The 19,834-nt window shown below is 40.9% G+C and overlaps 1 protein-coding gene across 2 annotated transcripts; it reads right to left on the bottom strand.

The window, feature by feature from the left end:
* Positions 1 to 29: 29 nt before the first annotated feature.
* On the bottom strand, positions 30 to 18,877 carry BORCS7 (BLOC-1 related complex subunit 7). Of its 2 annotated transcripts, XM_019459291.2 has the most exons (5): positions 18,700 to 18,877; positions 10,950 to 11,012; positions 10,793 to 10,836; positions 9,814 to 9,834; positions 4,302 to 8,329 (listed from the first exon to the last, which is right to left on the bottom strand). In XM_019459291.2, the coding sequence occupies exons 1-5, from the start codon at positions 18,835 to 18,837 to the stop codon at positions 8,278 to 8,280; spliced, it is 318 nt and encodes a 105-aa protein (XP_019314836.1). In that variant the 5' UTR covers positions 18,838 to 18,877; the 3' UTR covers positions 4,302 to 8,277. The 2 variants fall into 2 exon arrangements, with proteins under 2 accessions (XP_019314834.1, XP_019314836.1); XM_019459289.2 differs by lacking the exons at positions 4,302 to 8,329; positions 10,793 to 10,836 and adding an exon at positions 30 to 1,627 and having other exon boundaries at positions 9,798 to 9,834.
* Positions 18,878 to 19,834: the final 957 nt, after the last annotated feature.

The raw sequence follows: 19,834 nt of genomic DNA, 5'->3' as shown, positions 1-19,834 counted from the left end.
CACCTCGCGTTCTGGCCCTTCTGGGCCCAGTTAGTCTTTCCAACCGGAAAGAGGAGATTGCTATTAACTAGTATCTTCCTTTATTGCTCCGCTGTGATTTTCGTGTTGTAAACCTCCTATGCAGACTTAAATGAACACCCACATGATTTTTGCCCCTGTGGGGAATGGAAATCACCTATTCTCAATCTTTTTTTTTTTTTTTAACTTAAGTCTAGTTGACGTACAGTGTTATGTAAGTTTCAAGTGTACAACTTAGTGATCCCACAATTCCCCAAGTTACACACTACTCACCACAAGCGTAGCCAACATCTGTCACCAGTTATTAAAATACTATTGACTGTTTGCCCTATCCTGTACTTTTCATCCCCATGGCTTACTCATTCTACAGCTGTAAAATGTTTGTACCTCTTAATCCCCTTCACCTATTTTGCCCATTTTTTTTTTTAGATCCCCCATATAAAAGGATTATATGGTATTTATCTTACTCTGCCTGACTTATTTCACTTGGCATAATACCCCTGGGTCCCCATCATGTTGTTGCAAATAGCAAGATCTCAATCCGTTTTATGGTTGCATATTTCATTATATACACATACACACGTATATATGTATATATACACATATACATATGTGTCTATCTTTTCTTCATCCATTCATTGATGGACCTTAGATTGCTTCCATACTTTGGCTATTATACATAATGCTTCAGTAAACATAGGGGTACACGCGTCTTCTCAAATTAGTTTTCATTTCCTTTGGGTAAATACCCAGCAGTGGCATTACTAGATTACATGGTATTTCTATTTTTAATTTTTTGAGGAACTCCCATACGATTTTCCACAGTGGCTGCACCAATTTACATTCCCATCAACATTGCATGAGGGTTTCCTTCTCTCCACATCTTTGCCAGCACTTGTCATTTCTTGTTCTTTTGATATTAGTCATTCTGACTGGTGTGAGATAGTGTCTCCTTGTGTTGGTTTTTTTATGTGTATATTTTTTAATGTTTATTTGTTCTTGAGCGATAGAGATGGTGTGAGCAGGGGAGGGACAGAGAGAGGGAGACACAGAATCCAAAGCAGGTTCCAGGCTCTGAGCTGTCAGCACAGAGCCTGATGCGGGGCTTGAACCCACAAGCCACGAGATCATGACCTGAGTCCAAGTCAGATGCTTAACTGACTGAGCCACCCAGGTGCCCCTCATTTTGGTTTTGATTTGCATTTCCCTAATGATGCGTCAGGATGAGCACCTTTTCATGTGTCTGTTGGCCATCTGTATGTTTTCTTTGGAGAGATGTCTGTTCAGGTACTCTACCCATTTTTTACACAGATTATTCTCAATCTATTTTGAAAGTCAGGTTTATTGAGATATAATTTACATTCAGTAAAATTCAACTTTCTCTAGCATACAGTTCTGTGAGTTCTGACATACACATGACAATCAAGACTCTCACACCCAAAAGACTTTTTTAAAATACTTAAATTTATTTTGAGAGAGAGAGAGAGAGAGTGTGTGAATATGCAAGTGTGGGAGCGGCAAAGAGGGAGGATCCCGAGCAGGCTGCATGCTCTCAGTGCAGAGCCCGACGAGGGGCTTGATCTCATGAGCTGTGAGATCATGACCTGAGCTGAAAACAAGAGTCAGATGCTTAACCGAGACAGACACCCAGGCACCCCTCACCCCCAAAATATCTTTGTGCCCCTTTGTAGTAAATCCCCTCCTCTCCCCACCAGCTCCTAAACAACCACAATTGTTTTCTCCCTCCTCTTCCAGAATGCCATGGAATCATCATGTACGTAGCAGTTCTGTTTTGTATTACATTTATTCTAAGTGCATTTTAACCTCTAGTCCTTTTTAGTCAATGCACTTGTGTTTCCCCAGTATTGTTATTCCATCCTGAAGAAAGTTTTTTCTTCCTCCCCTATATTGAACAACAATGAGTTTGAACTGCGTGGTCCACCTCTATGTAGATTTTCTTGGTAAGTACAGTATGTAAACGTATTTTCTCTCTTGCAATTTTTTTTTAATGTTTATTTTTGAGAGCAGGTGGAGGGGCAGAGAGAGAGTCGGACAAAGGATCCGAAGCAGGCTCTGTGCCGACAGCAGAGAGCCCGATGCAGGGCTCAAAGTCAAGAACCATGAGATCATGACTTGAGCCGAAGTCAGACATTTAACTGATTAAGCCACCCAGGCAACACTCTTGTAACTTTCTTAATAACATCTTCTTTTTTCTCTAGCTTACTTCATTGTAAATACAGTATATAATACATATAACATATAAAATACGTGGTAATTGTTTACATTATTGATAAGGCTTCTGGTCAATAGTAGGCTATTAGTAGTTAAGTTTTTGGGGAGTCAAAAGTTACATGCAGATTTTCTACTGTGCAGGTCTCGGCACCCCAACCATCATGTTGTGCAAGGTATTCGTCTATCTTACCTCCTTTTGTGGTTGTAACAAGCATTTCTATTCATTAGGATAGTAAGGAGATACGGAGATCTAAATTGAACATTTACCATGATATACTCACTTTTCAATCTCATCTGCTAATAACAGTCTTCCTGGTGTCAATTAGTTGTTGTTAAATGTTAATAGGAAAGTGTTGTATTTTGACATTTTTAACAAATTAAACCCGTGAAAACGATCCTCGTTGGAATATTTTTATAGCTTAGAATATTTCCAACTATTAAGTGTGTAAAAATGAGTGTCTCTATAGGTGTCAGTTTCTTGGCACTCATGTAATGGTAAAAACACTCAAATAATAGTTTTCAATATACGGTCTCCATAAAATGAGCCCCTTTAGGGAAAGCAGTCACTTTCTCACTCATTGTTAAAATGCTATCTTTATCTTGAAGGGAGAGATTAATGGGAGTTGAGGAAAGGGCTTTACCATTTTCCACTTGTTCACTCACGGTACTTTAATGTATTATCTTCAACTTACGGTTATTTACAAGAATCATCTGATAAACCTTAATCCACTTCACCACACACAGATAAATCACAAGAAAGCAAACCGCCATCAACTTAAATTGGGTTATTCCCAATTTCCCCTCAGGTATCTAGGGTGCAGCACTGATTTGGGACCATAGTGCTTGCAGCCCTAGTTCATTCTGATTGGTCAGGGCATCAGCCACAGTTCTTTTTTGTTTCTTTGTTTTGTTTTTTTTTTTGTTTTTTGTTTTGTTTTTTTTTAATTTTTTAATGTTTTTATTTATTTTTGAGACAGAGAGAGACGGAGCATGAGCAGGGGAGGGGGAAAGAAAGAGGGAGACACAGAATCCGAAGCAGGCTCCAGGCTCCGAGCTGTCAGCACAGAGCCCAACGCGGGGCTCGAACTCACAGACCGTGAGATCGTGACCTGAGCCGAAGTCGGACACTCAACCGACTGAGCCACCCAGGCGCCCCTGTTTCTTTGTTTTTTAATATCACCCCTGCTAAGTAACAGGCCTAGTGTAGATCAGTATGTTATGGAGATGAAATCAGACCTCTCATATCAAGCCATATTTTTTTTTTCATTTTTTTTTAACGTTTTTATTTATTTTTGAGACAGGGAGAGACAGAGCATGAACAGGGGAGAGTCAGAGAGAGGGAGACACAGAATCTGAAACAGGCTCCAGGCTCTGAGCGGTCAGCATAGAGCCCCAAGCGGGGCTCGAACTCACGGACCATGAGATCATGACCTGAGCCGAAGTCGGCCATTTAACCGACTGAGCCACCCAGGCGCCCCTCAAGCCGTATTTTAAATATTAGCAAAAGCTAAGTTTCTTAAGATAAAAAGTAAACATACATAGACATTTTTGTATTTTCTTCCCTTGCCTCCAAGGACGGCCTTGCACATACGTCCACATACCCCACCTTGGAAGTTACTGGTCTGACAATTACAGAATGGTCCAGAGAGGCAGATTTTCAAAATGGCCAGCATCCCTCAGTAAAGGCTTCCCCAAAATTGGATGTTTACTTGCTAGAAATGCAACTGCAGGGGTAAATGGTAAAGTACTTCCAACATGCTTTCCTTTGTATTATGTTAAATACTAGAAATGACAAGTAGCACCCTTGTTTCTATTTATAAGGAAAGTAGCAGATGATAGAGCTAGACTAGTACTCAAAAGGCCTATCACCAAACTCGGTGACTTTGGGTGAATCATTTCCTGTCCCCGGTCATGTTTTTCATTTGTAAAACCTGGGGCTGAATTCAATCACTTTTGAGGACCCGTACAGCTCTAAGATTCTGGGGTTCTATGATTCTTCTTCACCAAATATTACATGTTGGTTCATTAGAAAGAACTCTTTGGAGAGAAAAAAAATTTTATATAGTTTTAATTAGAAATAGAAGTTAATTTTTTCCAATGCCTTTTGGTGTATATTACAGTGATATACGATTTAATGTTTCTTATTAACGTAATGTGTTTTGCAGCTGTTACATCAACTTCATAATTCTGGAATTATCTTAGCAATTCTTCAAAAATATTTCTCTGTTCAATTTTTCTGAGATATTATTAGGATTTTTGCATCAATGTTCATAAATAAGAATCTCCCAAATTTTCTTATTTTACTTTATTTTTTTTTTAATTTCTTAATGTTTATTTATTTTTGAGAGAGGCAGAGACAGAATGCAAGTGGGTTAGGGGCAGAGAGAGAGGGAGACACAGAATCCGAAGCAGGCTCCAGGCTCTGAGCTGTCAGCACAGAGCCCGACGCGGGGCTCAAACTCACAAACCAAGAGATCATGACCTGAGCCGAAGTCGGACGCTCAACCGACTGAGCCACCCAGGCACCCCTATTTTACTTAAATTTTTAAAATTGAAAGTCATAGTGGCACCTGGCTGCCTCAGTTGATAGAGCATGTGACTCTTGATCTCAGGATTGTAGGTTGGAACCTTACGCTGGGTGTAGAGACTACTTAAAAATAAAACCTTTAAAAATAAATTAACATAAAAATGAAAGTCATATTTACTTCAGCCAATGAACTGAGTATCTTACTATCATTTTCTATACTTTGGCAGTATATGGAAGTTCTTTGATAGTTTGGAAAAGTCTCAGGAAAGCTATCACTAGCAAATGACTTTTTTTTCTTTTTAAAAATGTTTTAAGTAAGCTCTGGTCCCAGTGTGGGGCTCAGACTCACAACCCCAAGATCAAGAGTCGCATGCTCTGCCAACTGACCCAGCCAGGTGCCCCCGGACATAATATTTGTAATATTACAGCTTTATAAGGAACCAGACATTTTGATACTAGTACTCAAATTTTTAGCATCAAGCTGATAAATCATGCGTTTACAATCTAATTGATGTATTCTACGTACCTCCCATCCAATAAAAAATTTACTAATTTGTACTTTTATGATTGAGCTGATACTTTACCAATTTAATTTTTTTTAAGATTTTATTTTTAAGTAGTCTCCACACCCAAGGCTCAACCTTACAACCCCGAGATCAAGAGTCGCATGCTCCAGTCACTGAGCCAGCCAGGTGCCCTGATACTTTACCAATTTAATCTATAAGCATCAATTAATGACATATATTTCTCAAATTTTTTATCATGCATGCTTGGTTTTCTTATTCTATTTTGATTTCCTAAGTTCTAACCACAAACCTCTTAAAAAAAAAAAATTTCCACCCTTATCCCTAAAATAGAGCTATAAAGCATGATTTTTTTACTTTACAGCACAGCTTAGGTATCGTCACATAAATTTTCTTGCATAGAATTTGAGTTTTCACTATTTAAAAAATATTATCCTCCAACATATTCTCTATACCCGAGATTTAAAAAAATTTTGGCGGGGGGTGGGGGGCGCCTGGGTGGCTCAGTCGGTCAAGCATCTGACTTCAGCTCAGGTCATGATCTCGCCGTCCGTGAGTTCGGGCGCCAGGTCGGACTCTGCTGACAGCTCAGTGCCTGGAGCCTGTTTCGGATTCTGTGTCTCCCTCTCTCTCTGTCCCTCCCCCCACTCACGTTCTGTCTCTCTGTCTCTGAAAAATGAATAAACCTTAAAAAATAAAAAAAATATAGGATTTTACCCAAGGGATACAGGAGTACTGATGCATAGGGGCACTTGTACCCCAATGTTTATAGCAGCACTCTCAACAATAGCCAAATGATGGAAAGAGCCTAAATGTCCATCAACTGATGAATGGATAAAGAAATTGTGGTTTATATACACAATGGAGTACTACGTGGCAATGAGAAAGAATGAAATCTGGCCCTTTGCAGCAACGTGGATGGAACTGGAGAGTGTGATGCTAAGTGAAATAAGCCATACAGAGAAAGACAGATACCATATGGTTTCATTCTTATGTGGATCCTGAGAAACTTAACAGAAACCCATGGGGGAGAGGAAGGAAAAAAAAAAAAAGAGGTTAGAGTGGGAGAGAGCCAAAGCATAAGAGACTCTTAAAAACTGAGAACAAACTGAGGGTTGATGGGAGGTGGGAGGGAGGCGAGGGTGGGTGATGGGTATTGAGGAGGGCACCTTTTGGGATGAGCACTGGTTGTATGGAAACCAATTTGACAATAAATTTCATATATTGAAAAATAAATTAATTAATAAAATAAAATAAAATAAAATAAATTTTTAATGTTTATTTTTGAGACAGAGACAGTGTGTGAGCAGGCAAGGGACAGAGGAAGGAAGACACAGAATCCGAAGCAGGCTCCAGGCTCTGAGCTGTCAGCACAGAGCCCGACACGGGGCTCAAACTCACCGCAAGATCATGGCCTGAGCCGAAGTCTGACGCTTAACCAACTGAGCCACCCAGGTGCCCCATATTTATTTTTAATTTCTGCACTAGATACGGCCTCCAGCAAAATGTTGAATAGAAACAGTGTTGGTAACATCCTCCAATAATGCTTCAAATGTCTTACTCTTTTTTTTAAATGTATTTATTTTTGAGGAAGAGAGAGGGAACAGGGCAGGGACAGAGAGAGAGGGAGACAGATAATTCCAAGCAGGCTCGCAGTGTTGGCTCTATTCCATGAACCATGAGATTAAACCTGGGCCAAAATCAAGAGTCAGATGCTCAGCCAACTGAGCCACCCAGGCACCCCTCAAATGTTTTACTCTTAACATGACATTTGCTGGAAATTTGTGACCCTTCTTTTTGAAGGTGAACTGAGCCCATTTACATTTAATAATTGTAATGAGTGTTTACTGAATGAATAGCATAACTGAATTCCTTCATATCTAGTTTTTTTCTTTTACTTTAAATTAATGTGTATAGGTAAAATGAGAAATAAATACAATCCAATATGATTAGCTGGCTCGATATACAATATGAATTAAATTGGACTCTTATTTGCTTTTTTTTTCTTTCAGTGAAGACACCAGTTTCCTGTCAGCTTTCTCCCAATTCCTTAGTGAAGAACTAACTAGAACATGATAGAGTCCCATTTAAAATTCAAACAAAGCAAAGACATTCAAAGGCAATACCTTTTAGTAAGATGAGTTAAATAAACATGGGTAAGTATCTGAAAACATAAGGTTTTCACCATGGCACAACCCTATGCTGCAATCATTCCCAGTAATTCAACTGCCTTTGCATTTGGCAGTAATGTTCTACAAGTGAATTTGCTGATGACTAGCAAAATTTTTAAATGAACCCAAGGCCAATTAATCAAAAGTAATAACAAAGAAATTCTAAGGAATACAAGTCAAGGGAGGAGACTGCAGCTGGCCAGATATGATACCATTTGCCTACCTTTCATTCAGGAATTTGCTACAATGAATAAAATAAGTATTTCCTCTGAGTGGGGTGGGAAGGGAAGGGAAGGGAAGGGAAGGGAAGGGAAGGGAAGGGAAGGGAAGGGAAGGGAAGGGAAAGAACAGGTATTACCTATTACCATTTCTGAATGTATGATTAAAAGAAAAAAAGTCTTTAAAAAAGAATATTAATTAGTCCTATGTTTTCACAATAGAATCCCTAATTCTGAATTTAAAACATTATTCAGTATTTGCTTAAGGATCATATTTAGTTGATGTGGCTTTTGACATATAAAAGTTCTAGGGGAAAAACTAAGACCTCTTTTAATTTTACTTTAACATCAAACTGAACAGAGCAATTAAAAAATTCAATAAGACCATGGGTTACTCTGCTTCAAGAAGTACTTCCAAAATTCAACCACCTAGCTTCTTTCAGGAGGAATTATACACCATCACAAATCTGTTCTAACTTAACTTTTGGAGAAGAAAATGGAAAGTCAAACCCATAGCACAGCGGTTAAGTAAAAGATTTCCTTCTCAGTGTCGGCACAGAAGTGCTTTTGCCCTCTTACAAGCTGCACTATTTCAGCAGATGATTCAGCTGGTCCTGTAGATCAGAAGACTGCTCAACACTAGAAATTAGAAAAGAGAAAAAAGGTTTATCTGGAATGAGCAATAAAGACCTCTCTTTTTCAGTTTGTACTTTAACACAGAAGTACTCCCGAAGCTAAATCAAAATTTATATTGGTCCTCTAGGGTCCCAGAAATTTAAACTATGAAAAAAAGGTTTGTAAAAAAAAAAAAAAAAAAAAAAGAAAAGAAAAGAAAAAAAAAAGGGTTTGTAAAACCAGTTAGAGATAACCGATGTTATAAGGGACAGATTTAATCCACTCAAAAAAACAAGACTGTTTACTGACTTCAGCACATTTAATTTACTTAATGAATATTATCAATGTAGAAGGTTTTCTATTCATTAATGGTGGCTTCTACACGTTGTAATTTTTAGAAAGCCTTTACTAGCAGTGAATTGACCTACTGTATACCTTTGAAATATACAGTCGACCCTTGAACAACATAGGGGATATACAGGCGCTGATATCCTGCACAGTCAAAATCAGTATATAACCCGACTCCCCCAAAACTTAACTACTAATAGCCTATTGTGGACCAGAAGCCATACTGGTAACAGAAACAGTCAATTAACACATATGTTGTATATGTATTATATACTACACTGTTATAATAAAGTAAGCTAGAGAAAAAATGTTATTAAGACAATCATAAGGGGATGTGTAGGTGGCTCAGTTAGTTAAGCATCCGACTCTTGATTTCAGCTCAGGTCATGATCTCACATCTCGTGAGTTCTGAGCTGACAGTGCAGAGCCTGCTTGGGACTCTCTCTTTTCTCTCTCTCTGCCTCTCCCTCAAAAATAAATGAATGAATGAATGAATGAATGAATGAAAAGGACGGAAGGAAGAGGAAGGAAGAATAAGAAAGAAAGGAAGAAAGAAAGAAAGAAAGAAAGAAAGAAAGAAAGAAAGAGAAAAAGGAAGGAAGGAAGGAAGGAAGGAAGGAAGGAAGGAAGGAAGGAAGGAAGGAATGGAAGGAAATCATAAGGAAGACAGGGCACCTGGGTGGCTCAGTCGGTTAAGCATCTGACTCTTGGTTTCAGCTCAGGTCATGATCTCATGACAGAGATCGAGCCCTGAGTCAGGCTCTGTGTTCATGGAGAGCCTGCTTAAGATTCTCTCCCTCCCTCTCCCTCTGCACTTCCCCCCGCTGGCACACTTGCTCTCTCTCTCTCACACACAAAATAAAAATAATATTTAAAAAAAAAAGAAAATCATAAGAGAAAATACATTTACAATACTATGTTGTATTTATAAAAAAAATCTGTGTGTAAGTGGAACTGTGTAATTCAAACCTATATTGTTCAAAGGTCAACTGTACTGTCTTCTTTATACCCCGAATAAGCTATCCCAGAGCATATGTCAATTTAAGGGCATATGTCAACCAGAGTTTCACACTGATCCTCAGCCCGCAAGTAGAATTCCCTGCAGCCTGCTTTAGTTGCTGCTCCCTGCTCCCAAATCCCCTACCTTTGGGGTTACTTACTTCTTCTGAATAGCTTCTTGCCTAAATCAGAAAAGGAAAGAGGAAAATAAACATAAAAAATCTCAGAAGACTAGTGCAACTTCTGGCTAGATATACACAGGCAGAATAAATCTCCAGCTTCTGTCACATTCTGGATTTCTGTTCATTCTAGCCTAAGACTGTGTTCTTGAAGCTCTGTTCAACATCTGAGTGCAGGGTTGCTAAAAAGAAGGATTCTAAACCTAAACAGGTAACGATACCCTATCAGATCAAGGGAGGTGGTGCAAAAACCATGCACGTGCATGGCTCACGTTCAGTCCGCAATGTGCAACCTAGTGGTCACACACCTGATATGCGCACACCCCAAGAACGAACATTTAGCTGCCTAAATATCAAGGGTTGAACTCTTAACCGTACAGTAGGTACATAAGTATAATATCAACTATATAAAATATAAAGCAAAATTAAATATGACGAAAAGCTAACTATAATTTTATCCAAAATTACAACAGAGAAGGGGTTCTCTATATTTCAAAGTCTCCGGGATCATTTATATGTAGCCGGGGCTGGGTCATACGTGAGACTATGGGATACAGGTCAGAGTTACACTTGATCCCCTAGTGCAAGAGCAGACTCCCCAGGAGAGACCTTGGGCACAGGGAATCAACAAATACCGACTCGGTGCCTATTGGGTGCCAGGCACTGTGCTAACGTGGTCCTGGTGTGGGCCCTGCCCTCAGGGGGCTTACAGTCTCTCCCTCTGAGGAGCCCTCAAAGAGATACAGAGAGGCTCACCAGATGTAGTTCCTGTTCTTGATCTCACCCCACACCCCAACCTCTTCTGCAGTCTCAGCCATCTTTTCCAGAAGGAGCTCATCCTTGACTAACCCCACTTTTACTCCTGCCTTCACAGGAAAATGTGCTGAAGAACAAAGGCCACAGGGGGCAGCCTGAGGATAATGATTTTGTAGCAAGTAGTCACTGGAGAGGGCATACTCACTGGTATTGGAGATGTGTTGTTATTATTGCCATTTTCCTTAAACTCTGCATTAAAAAACAACAACACACACAAAAAAGAGAAATATATACATTCCATTTCCTGTAGCCACACAAATTATGTATATCAAACCCAAATCATAAAAGGAAGTGTTTCTTACATCTTCTGAGTGCAAGATGGCATCTTCCTGTAGTACCATGTTTCGAGCTGCCTGACCTAGCAGCTGGAAGACAAAAATAAAGTGGTAATCAAAATCTCCGAACTTCCTGTCATCTTCTTTCTGCAGCTGTTACACCGCCGCCCTCTCTCCTCCCCTCCTCGCCCCCCACAATTACAAAAACTCCAAATGTAACAGAGGATAATTTTCCATTTGTTCGCGTTGAAAATCCAACTTCACGGTCACTCTGGCCATTGTGGCATGGGCTCCACCTCTTTTCCACCTCTGAGATCAAGAGCTCCAGAACTGCAGAGCTCCTCACGTACCTTCTTAGCCAAGTGCCGAAAGAAATCTGCAAAGAAAACTTTGGCTCCACGGGCCCAGTGAGAACTTAACCTTTTGGTTTCTTAAAGACAAATCTGAGATGTGGGGTGGAGTGAGGGGGCAGCAACTAGGGTAGAGCTAAAAAGGATAGTAAGAATACAGCTGTTTAGAAATGCAATGAGAGACACAGAACAAAAAAGGCCTTACAAGAAGCTCAGGGCTGAAACGGGAAAGCATCCCACGAAGGATGGCTGACAGGCCAGGCAGAGACAAGGAGAAATGTAACTACACTTACGGTGGGCACAACTATAGGCATAGTTGCAAATCACTGTGTTGTAAACTTGAAACTAATGTAACATTGTATGTCAACTACATTTCAATTAGAAGGGAGAGAGAGAAAGCGGAAGGAAGGAAGGAAGGAAGGAAGGAAGGAAGGAAGGAAGGGAAGGAAGGAGGGAGGAAGAAGAAGGGTAGGGGAAGAAAGGAAGGGGAAGGGGAGGGGAAGGGAAGGGAAGAAGGGAAGGGAAGGGAAGGGAAGGGAAGGGAAGGGAAGGGAAGGGAAGGGAAGGGAAGGGAAGGGAAGGAGGGAGGGAGGGAGGAAGGAAGGAAGGAAGGAAGGAAGGAAGGAAGGAAGGAAGGAAATAAATGTGGATGCAGATTTTGATGAGTTCCCATAGCTGATAGCTGGGCCCTGACAGCACAAAAGCTGAGCTCTGATTTGGGTGGGTGGCCTGTGGCTACAAAGATGTGACTCAGTGGGCACTGAGAGCCAAGAGGAGATCGACAGAACTTTCTGGCCTATTGTCGCACCCTGTTCCTGGAAGACATTAAGTCCAACCACATAAGAAGAGCTACTACTATGTGTCCTACCCACTGTCCCTGTTCCCTTGGGTCAGAGAGATTCTGATGAAAAGTGGACCAATGACCTCAAATTCACCAGGAGCACCAGCCCTGCTACAGCTCCCAGATAATTTCCCCCACAGCAACTGTTATTTATCTCCATTTTTGTTTTAAAATTAATAAACCTTTATGTGCTTCTAAAGTCAAAGCAGTAAAGTAAGACCTTCCATCCCTGTCCCTTCCCCTCTCCATTCTCTCTCCCCTACGCATCAATATTTTTTTTAGGGACACCTGGCTGGCTCAGTTGGTGGAACATGTGACTCTTGATCTCAGGGTTGTGAGTTCAAGTTCCATGCTGGGCAAGGAGCCTACTCAATTTTTTAAAAATGTGTGTGTGTGTGTGTGTGTGTGTGTGTTTTAGTTTTGGGTTTATCTTCCCATTGTTTCTTTTTAAAAGTGGACATATGTATATAATCTCCTCTCCTTACTTAGAATGTAACCTTCTACATGCACTCTTCTCTGCCCTGCTATTTTCACTTGAAAATGTAGGTTGAGACAGATCTGCAGCAACATATACCGCATCTGCACATTGTTCTTCTACGGCTGCAGAGTACTCCACTCCGCAGATGTCCCTGTAAGCCGGGAGCCTGGGTGGCTCAGTCAGTTGAGCATCTAACTCTTGATCTCGGCTCAGGTCACGATCCCAGCATCATGGGACCAAGTCCAGTGTCAGTCTCTGCACTGAGCGTGGAGCCTGTTTGAGATTCTCTCCCTCTCCCCCCCCTGCCCCTCTCCCCTGCTCGTGTGCTCTCTAAAATGTCAGTGAGTGAGTGAGTAAATAAAGAAAGAAATACAGAAATGTCACTGTAAGATTATTCAACTAGTCGTCTGGGGTAGACTTTGGAGCTATTTCCAGTCTTTGCTATTATAAGCAGCGTTACAAAAAATATCTTATATATCTTGGTGTCTTTTTGCTATAGTATCTTTGGGACAGACTCACAGAATCATGACTGTGATTGCTGGAACAGAGGGTTTTAGTTTTGCTACACACTGCCAAATTCCCCTCCATTAGGGTTATACCGTTTTGCATCCCCATCTACAATGCATCAGAGTGCCTGTTCCCTCCCTATGACCACTTTTAAGTGGCAAATTCCAAAGTCCTACAGATGGGAGACAGTGACTGACAAACTGATGGCAGAAAGACAAGGTTCGAACAGAATCTTCCTCATTCATTCACTCAGTCACCGCATGTTTATTAAGTGCTCAGATCCACCAGGGAGAGACACAGCCCCTGTCCTCACAGGGCTCACAATGTGGTGTTACAAAGAAGACACAGGCACTACAATACCTTGTGGTAACTGCTTATGGGGAAACACCAGATGACCTGAGAGCATGGGGGGGTGGGGTGTCTGACCCATTACAGGGGCAGAAGTTCAGGGAGGACTTCCTAAAAGAAGTGACTTCTAAGCTGAGACTAAAGGTCCAGCCTCATCGGATTTACTGTGTTTGAAGTGTTGCTAGCAGGATGGAGTGGAGTGGGGACTGAAGGCAGAGAGACTGGTTGGAAGAACGCTGCCATAGTCTAGGCAAGCAAGGAAAGCAGCCTGAGCCACGGAAGAGGCAGTTAAAGGGGGTGGGAGGAGCGATCACTTAGAAGATAGACTTGAGGAGACTCACGATTTGTGGAATGCAGGAGCTGTTGCAATGCAGGGCCAAGGCCCCTTCTCTGATGACAGATGCATCCACGGGCATTCTGCATCATTTTCTTGCATAAACCAACCACGCACATAACACATCATAACCCACCATCGAAGATGTCCGGTTTGGGCTTCTTTAAAGTGGAACAACGTCTTGAGTATTTCCCCCTAGGCTGTTACCATTGTTTTGTTCATAAGTAACTCAACAGCAATCTTAGCTATTCACCTTCAGCAAGTATTGTTACTGAGTTATTTGTTAGCTCCTCGTCTTCAACAAGATTTTTCAGCTTAGTTTTCATAGCAATACCATCCCTCTTTTTTTTTCATTCTAGTTAATCATTTTCCATATTATTGCATTAAATAATGTGGTTACAATAGTAGGCATACACCTTACACAGGTTTAGGATAAATACACCGGACCCTTTACTCAGCACACAACTGGACTGGAGGACACATGCAGGCACACACAGAAGGAGCGTCAGAGTCATATGCATTCATTGTGCTGAGGGCACAGGCTGGCACGTTCTTCCCCACTTGGTGCTCCGGCCACACTGGCCTCCTTGCACACCCTGCACACATTCCCATCTCAAGACCTTTGCATTTGCCACTTATTCTACTTGGAACGCTCTGCCTCCAGCCGTCCACGTGGCTTGCTCCCTGACTTCATTCCAGTGTCTGCTCAAATGTCCCCTCCTCAGAGAGCCCTTCCCTGATCACCCGATTTAAGGAAAACCCTTTCATCACCCTCTACTCCCAGTTTAGTTTTCCTTCGTAATATTTACCACCACCTGATTTTTTGGTTCATTTGTTTATCTGTCTCTTCACTAAAATGTAAGCTTCCTAAGTACAGGGTCTGCTCCTTTTGTGTACCACTCTCTCCCTTACGCCTAGAATAGTTCCTGGCACATAGCAGACAATAAATATTGATTACATGAATGCTGTGGAAGGAGAGCTTTACACGTGGAAATTGTCAGCGAATCAAACAAAACAGCCACATGGAGACTGTTGAAAAGAGAAGCAATGCCCTAAGGGCCAAGAAGGATTGAAACTGAAAATCAGGCTGCATATCTACAATGAGACTAAGAGCTTCCTTTCCCTCAGGACTGACCCCAAGGAGGTGCCCTGTGGTTTTGAAACAATTTGGGCCACATGATATCAAATCAAAGAGATGGAGAAGAAAGTCTAAGGAACAGAAAGGAGTACCCTCCTGGAGAAGACAATTGCCACTAGACCCCAAAAAATCAGAGGCAGAGGTTGTTCTGTGAAAATAAACTGTAAACACTTAAGACATTGTTTCTCTAGGAGATTCAGTTCACTGAGCTCAAGACACTATCAAGAAAATGAAAAGGAAACTCACAGAATAGGAGAAAACATATGCAAATAATATCTGATAAGGGATTAACATTCAGAATACATGAAGAACTCCTACAGCTCAAATAAAAAATCCAATGTTGAAATGGACAATGGACCTTCATAGACATTTCTCCAAAGAAGACATACAAACGGCCAATAAGAACAAGAACCATGCTCAACATCACTAGTCTGGGGAAATGCAAATCAACACCACTTTATACCCATCAGGATGGCTATGATAAAAAATGAGGGGTGCCTGGTGGCTCAGTCAGTTGAGCCTCTAACCCTCGATCCCAGGGTGATGGGATGGAGCCCCACGTCAAGCTCCACACTGAGCATGGAGCCTGCTTAAGATTCTCTCTCTCTTTCTCTCTCTCTCTCTCTCTCCCTCTGCCCCTCCTCTCCCCTGCTCGTGCTATCTCTCTTTCTCTAAAAATAAACAGATAGATAAAAATGGTACACTGTGCTGAACAGCATGGTGGTTCCTCAAAAAGTTAAACATAAAATTACCATGTGAATATGATCCAGCAATTATAATTCTAGGTAAATACCCTGAATAATTGGAAGCAGGGTCTCAAATAGGTATTTATATGCACATGTCTACTGAAGCATAGTCACAAAGTCAAAAGGTAGACATAACACAAATCTCCATCACCAAATGAATGGATAAACAAAATGTGGTATATACATACAATGCAATATTATTCAGTCTTAAAAAGGAATAAAGTACAGTACTGATATATACTACAAAAAAAAAAAAAAAACAAAGACAAAAAAAGAAAATCAATAAGATACTCCAAATTATCTATAGTCTAGTAAAGGAAATGGCAAAAATACGTAAGTAACTATATGAAAAGTCAATATGGTATGTGATAAGTACCATGTAAGAGATCCAATAAAAGGCAAAAGTCAGAGAATTGACAGATGATGAGTCAATCCTCACAGAAAGAGGGACTGATTTCAGTTTAATTCAATTCACACCACCACTCACTAAGCACCCACTCTAAATCTACTATGGAAGAATCTCATGTGAAAAACACACAAGGAGGAACAGAAAGGAGCAAGTGACATTAGGGTAGTCAATGGTGACACCATGGCTTTTTGGCCACTTAACCACCTCCTACCACATGAGAAGTGGTGCCCAAGAAGTGGTGCCTAGAACCAGTCTGCCTAGGTTTCAGCCTAGTTCTGCCCCTTCCTAGCTACTCTGTAACCTTGGTCAAATTAAATTCCTCTTTGTATCCTCTATGTAAGAAAAGTACCTCCTCTATGTAAATAAAGATTTAATGAATTAAGCTACATAAAACACAGCAATGTCCAGCACATGGTTAAGTTTATTATGATGAATATGGATGTCCAATACATACTGGTGGTTGGCAAGCCAAGAGAAAAGTAACATAAATTAAATCTCCTTTCAGCTTGCAGCCCACTGATAAGACACCTGAAACATGCAGAGCATGACCTTGCTCAAAGAACTCATGGCTACCTTACTTGCTTAATGTTTTTGTTTTATTAAAGACTAAAAGTAACCTTATCTTAACAGCAGCTGTCCCCTCAAGGTCCTGAAAGCCTTGCTTTCAAATTCCTTGGAGACTTATGCTATCCCCAACCCCCACTAACTTAAAAGTATATTATCAGTCATCTCCTCACAACCCCAGTGCAGCTCTTTCTGCCCACGCATCCTGTCCCCGTGCTTTAACCCCGTGCTTTAATAAAATCACTTTTTTTTTGCACCAAAGACATCTCAAGAATTCTTTCTTGGCCATTTGCTCAAGCCATCAAATACATACTGGTGGCTAGCTATGAACACGATTGGGACGCCTGGGTGGCTCAGTCAGTTAAGCGTCCAACTTCAGCTCAGGTCATGATGTCACAGTTGGTGGGTTCGAGTCCCGCGTCAGGCTCTGTGCTGACAGCTCAAGCCTGGAGCCTGCTTCAGATTCTTTGTCTCCCTCTCTCTGCCCCTCCCCCACTCACACTCTCTCTCTCAAAAATAAACATTAAAAAAAAAAACTATGAACACTATTTTTTAAACTTATATATTTATACCTTGTTTCTCCTCCAAAAAGATTCAAGGCAATTTATACCTAATTGTGTGTGTGTGTGTGTGTGTGTGTGTATGTAGACTTTCCTCTGATACTGAATCCTAAAATGAGTATATAACGTGTAACTTCACACAAAACATACTCGGGATCACCAAATCAGTGACTTCAATAATAGTATTCTAGTAAATGCTTCTTCATACAGTTGTTTCTTGTAGTCTCTATCAATCAAAGCTAAGGACATAAAATGAAAGGTAATTCTGTAAAGACAGTTCTACTGGACCCTAAACTAATACGAATAAAGCTGCTATGAATATTCATATGCAAGTCCAAAAGCTTCTGGCCATATTACGCTTGTTACTACAATTACATAACTTAATAAAACAATATAGAAACTGATGAAATAGGAGTTAAAAGAGACAGAGTTACTATTATTATGAAAACTAAGTTGAAAATAAGCAATACTTGAAGATGAGCAGTTAAGACACTGCTATTGAGTTAATTATGAGCAAGACAATGGTAAAGGTCTATAGAAGAAATTCACAAATATCTAAAGACTTTGTACTCAGATTGTTTCACAGATGTATTCAAGATGTTGTTCCAGTTTAAAGAAACCAAAACAGGAACTTAGATAAGATGTTATGTGCGTAACAAAATGAGAAACATGTAATCATTTCTCTTGGATAAAAACCTAGGAGTGGAATGGCTGAGCCATCAGAACCATTTTGTTTGTCCATTTACTTATCAATGGACATTTGGGTTGTTTCCAGTTTGGAGCTATCACGTATAATGGTACTATGCACATGTACAAGTCTTTGTGTGGACATATATTTTCATTTCTCATGGGTGAATATCTAAGAGTACAATAAATAGGTCTTTTTTTTTTTTTTTTTTTTTTTTTTTTTGGATACAAAGTGAACATACATAAAACTTTCTGGTGTGAAAAGTCATCATATGACTCCATTCATGGAAACAGCTAGAGGATGAAGGGGAAATCGGGGCAAAGGAGAAAGCTAATCTAAGAGACAGAAAATCAAGAATATGGCCAGAAAGACAAATCAGAAAAGAACAAATCCATAGACGATGCACAAAAGTGTGGAAAGAATGTGAGATGTTGAGGGCAAAACCATGCTGAATTTGGCAGGCAGAAAGAGAAAGATCTTCCTTCCCTAGAAACAACCCCATGAAACAAATTAGGAACTGGCTGGGACCACTACCTTTTTCGCTGCCCTGTGGCAATCTCCACTTTACAGCGGATTCCCACCGGCCCATTTCTTTCCCTCCCTACAACGCTAATCCCACTGAGACTACACACCCCAGAATGCAACACGCGCCCTTCGCGAACGAGCTCTACTCCTCGGCAGAGCAGTTCACAGCCTACAATTCCCAGGAGGAAACGCGATTTCCCACCCCCCCCCCCCCCCCCGCCTCTTCCCACAGCTATGGAAGACTCAGGGCCCCCGGGGTATCGGGCCGGAAAGTCCACTCTCAGCTCACCTCGGAGCTCCGGGAGCCCTTCAGCACCTGCTTAGTGAGCGCGATGACGTCCGTACCACAGGTGTTCACCTTCTCTGTGAGGAGCCCCTTCACAGACTGGCCGAATCGCGCCTGAGAATCTGGCGTCCCAGTCGCCATCACTTCATCTAGTGAACGCCTCCTCCCGAGCGACGGCCAGTCGCTGGGGCCAAAAGAAACGCAAAGCGGAAGGAAGCGAGGTGGTGTCTCTTACCCCGTGGGAAAAGGAAGGAACGCATGCGCCTAGCGGAGGTTGACCTTAGCTAACTTTAAATCCATTTAAACTACTCAGTTGATAACCTGAGGAAGACAAGGCCCAGGTGCACCTCTCTGGAGGGGATGGAAGACAATCTCAGTAAATCCATAGGTTAGAATCAGGAGCCCTGGATTACAGGCCTACTTCTGCCATTTAGTTGTGTGACTGCAGATTACTCAATCTTTGCGTCTTGTGTTTATCAATAAGAAAAAAGTAATAATGTTCAAGTCTCCAAAGGGTTATGAGAATGAATTAAGATCATTTAGTTCAACTTTAGTAAAATTTCATGAACTAAATATCAAATTGAGTGCTAGGCTGAGGGTAGAGAAAAAAGATCCAGTCCTTGTCTCTGAGGAGCTCCCAGGCTGTGGGATGAGCCATGTAAACAGCTTAGAAATGAAGGAAGTGCTCAAAATCACTAGTAATTTTTGATGACAAATGATCCCTTTGTTCTATTAAAAGCAAACTGATCATCACCTTGGAAATGAATAACTGAAATGTTTCATGTAGCTCTATTTCTTTATTAGCTAATGCAGGAAAGATGAAAATGGTGTTATACTGCAAATTTCGTTCAAAATAACCTGTACTCAGTATCAACATTACTTTCTCCTCCAAGTGTCTAGATTCATGTCTCTGTTGACTCTTTCATTTAATTCTTGTTCTTAATTTTACTGAGGTTTAATTTATGTGCAAGAACTATGTTTTTTAAAGTGTACAATTTGCAACCCCTATCAACATAACACCAGCATTCTTCACAGAGTTAGAACAAACAATCCTAAAATTTGTGTGGAACCACAAAAGATGCCAAATAGCCAAAGCAATCCTGAAACCAAAACCAAACCTAGAGGCATCACAATTCCA

This window comes from Panthera pardus, unplaced genomic scaffold, assembly GCF_024362965.1.
Source record: "Panthera pardus isolate Hobbes unplaced genomic scaffold, ASM2436296v1 HiC_scaffold_22, whole genome shotgun sequence".
NCBI classification, from domain to species: Eukaryota; Metazoa; Chordata; class Mammalia; order Carnivora; family Felidae; genus Panthera; species Panthera pardus.
Note: the sequence above shows the minus strand (reverse complement) of the source record. Positions and strands in the feature narration are given on the sequence as shown.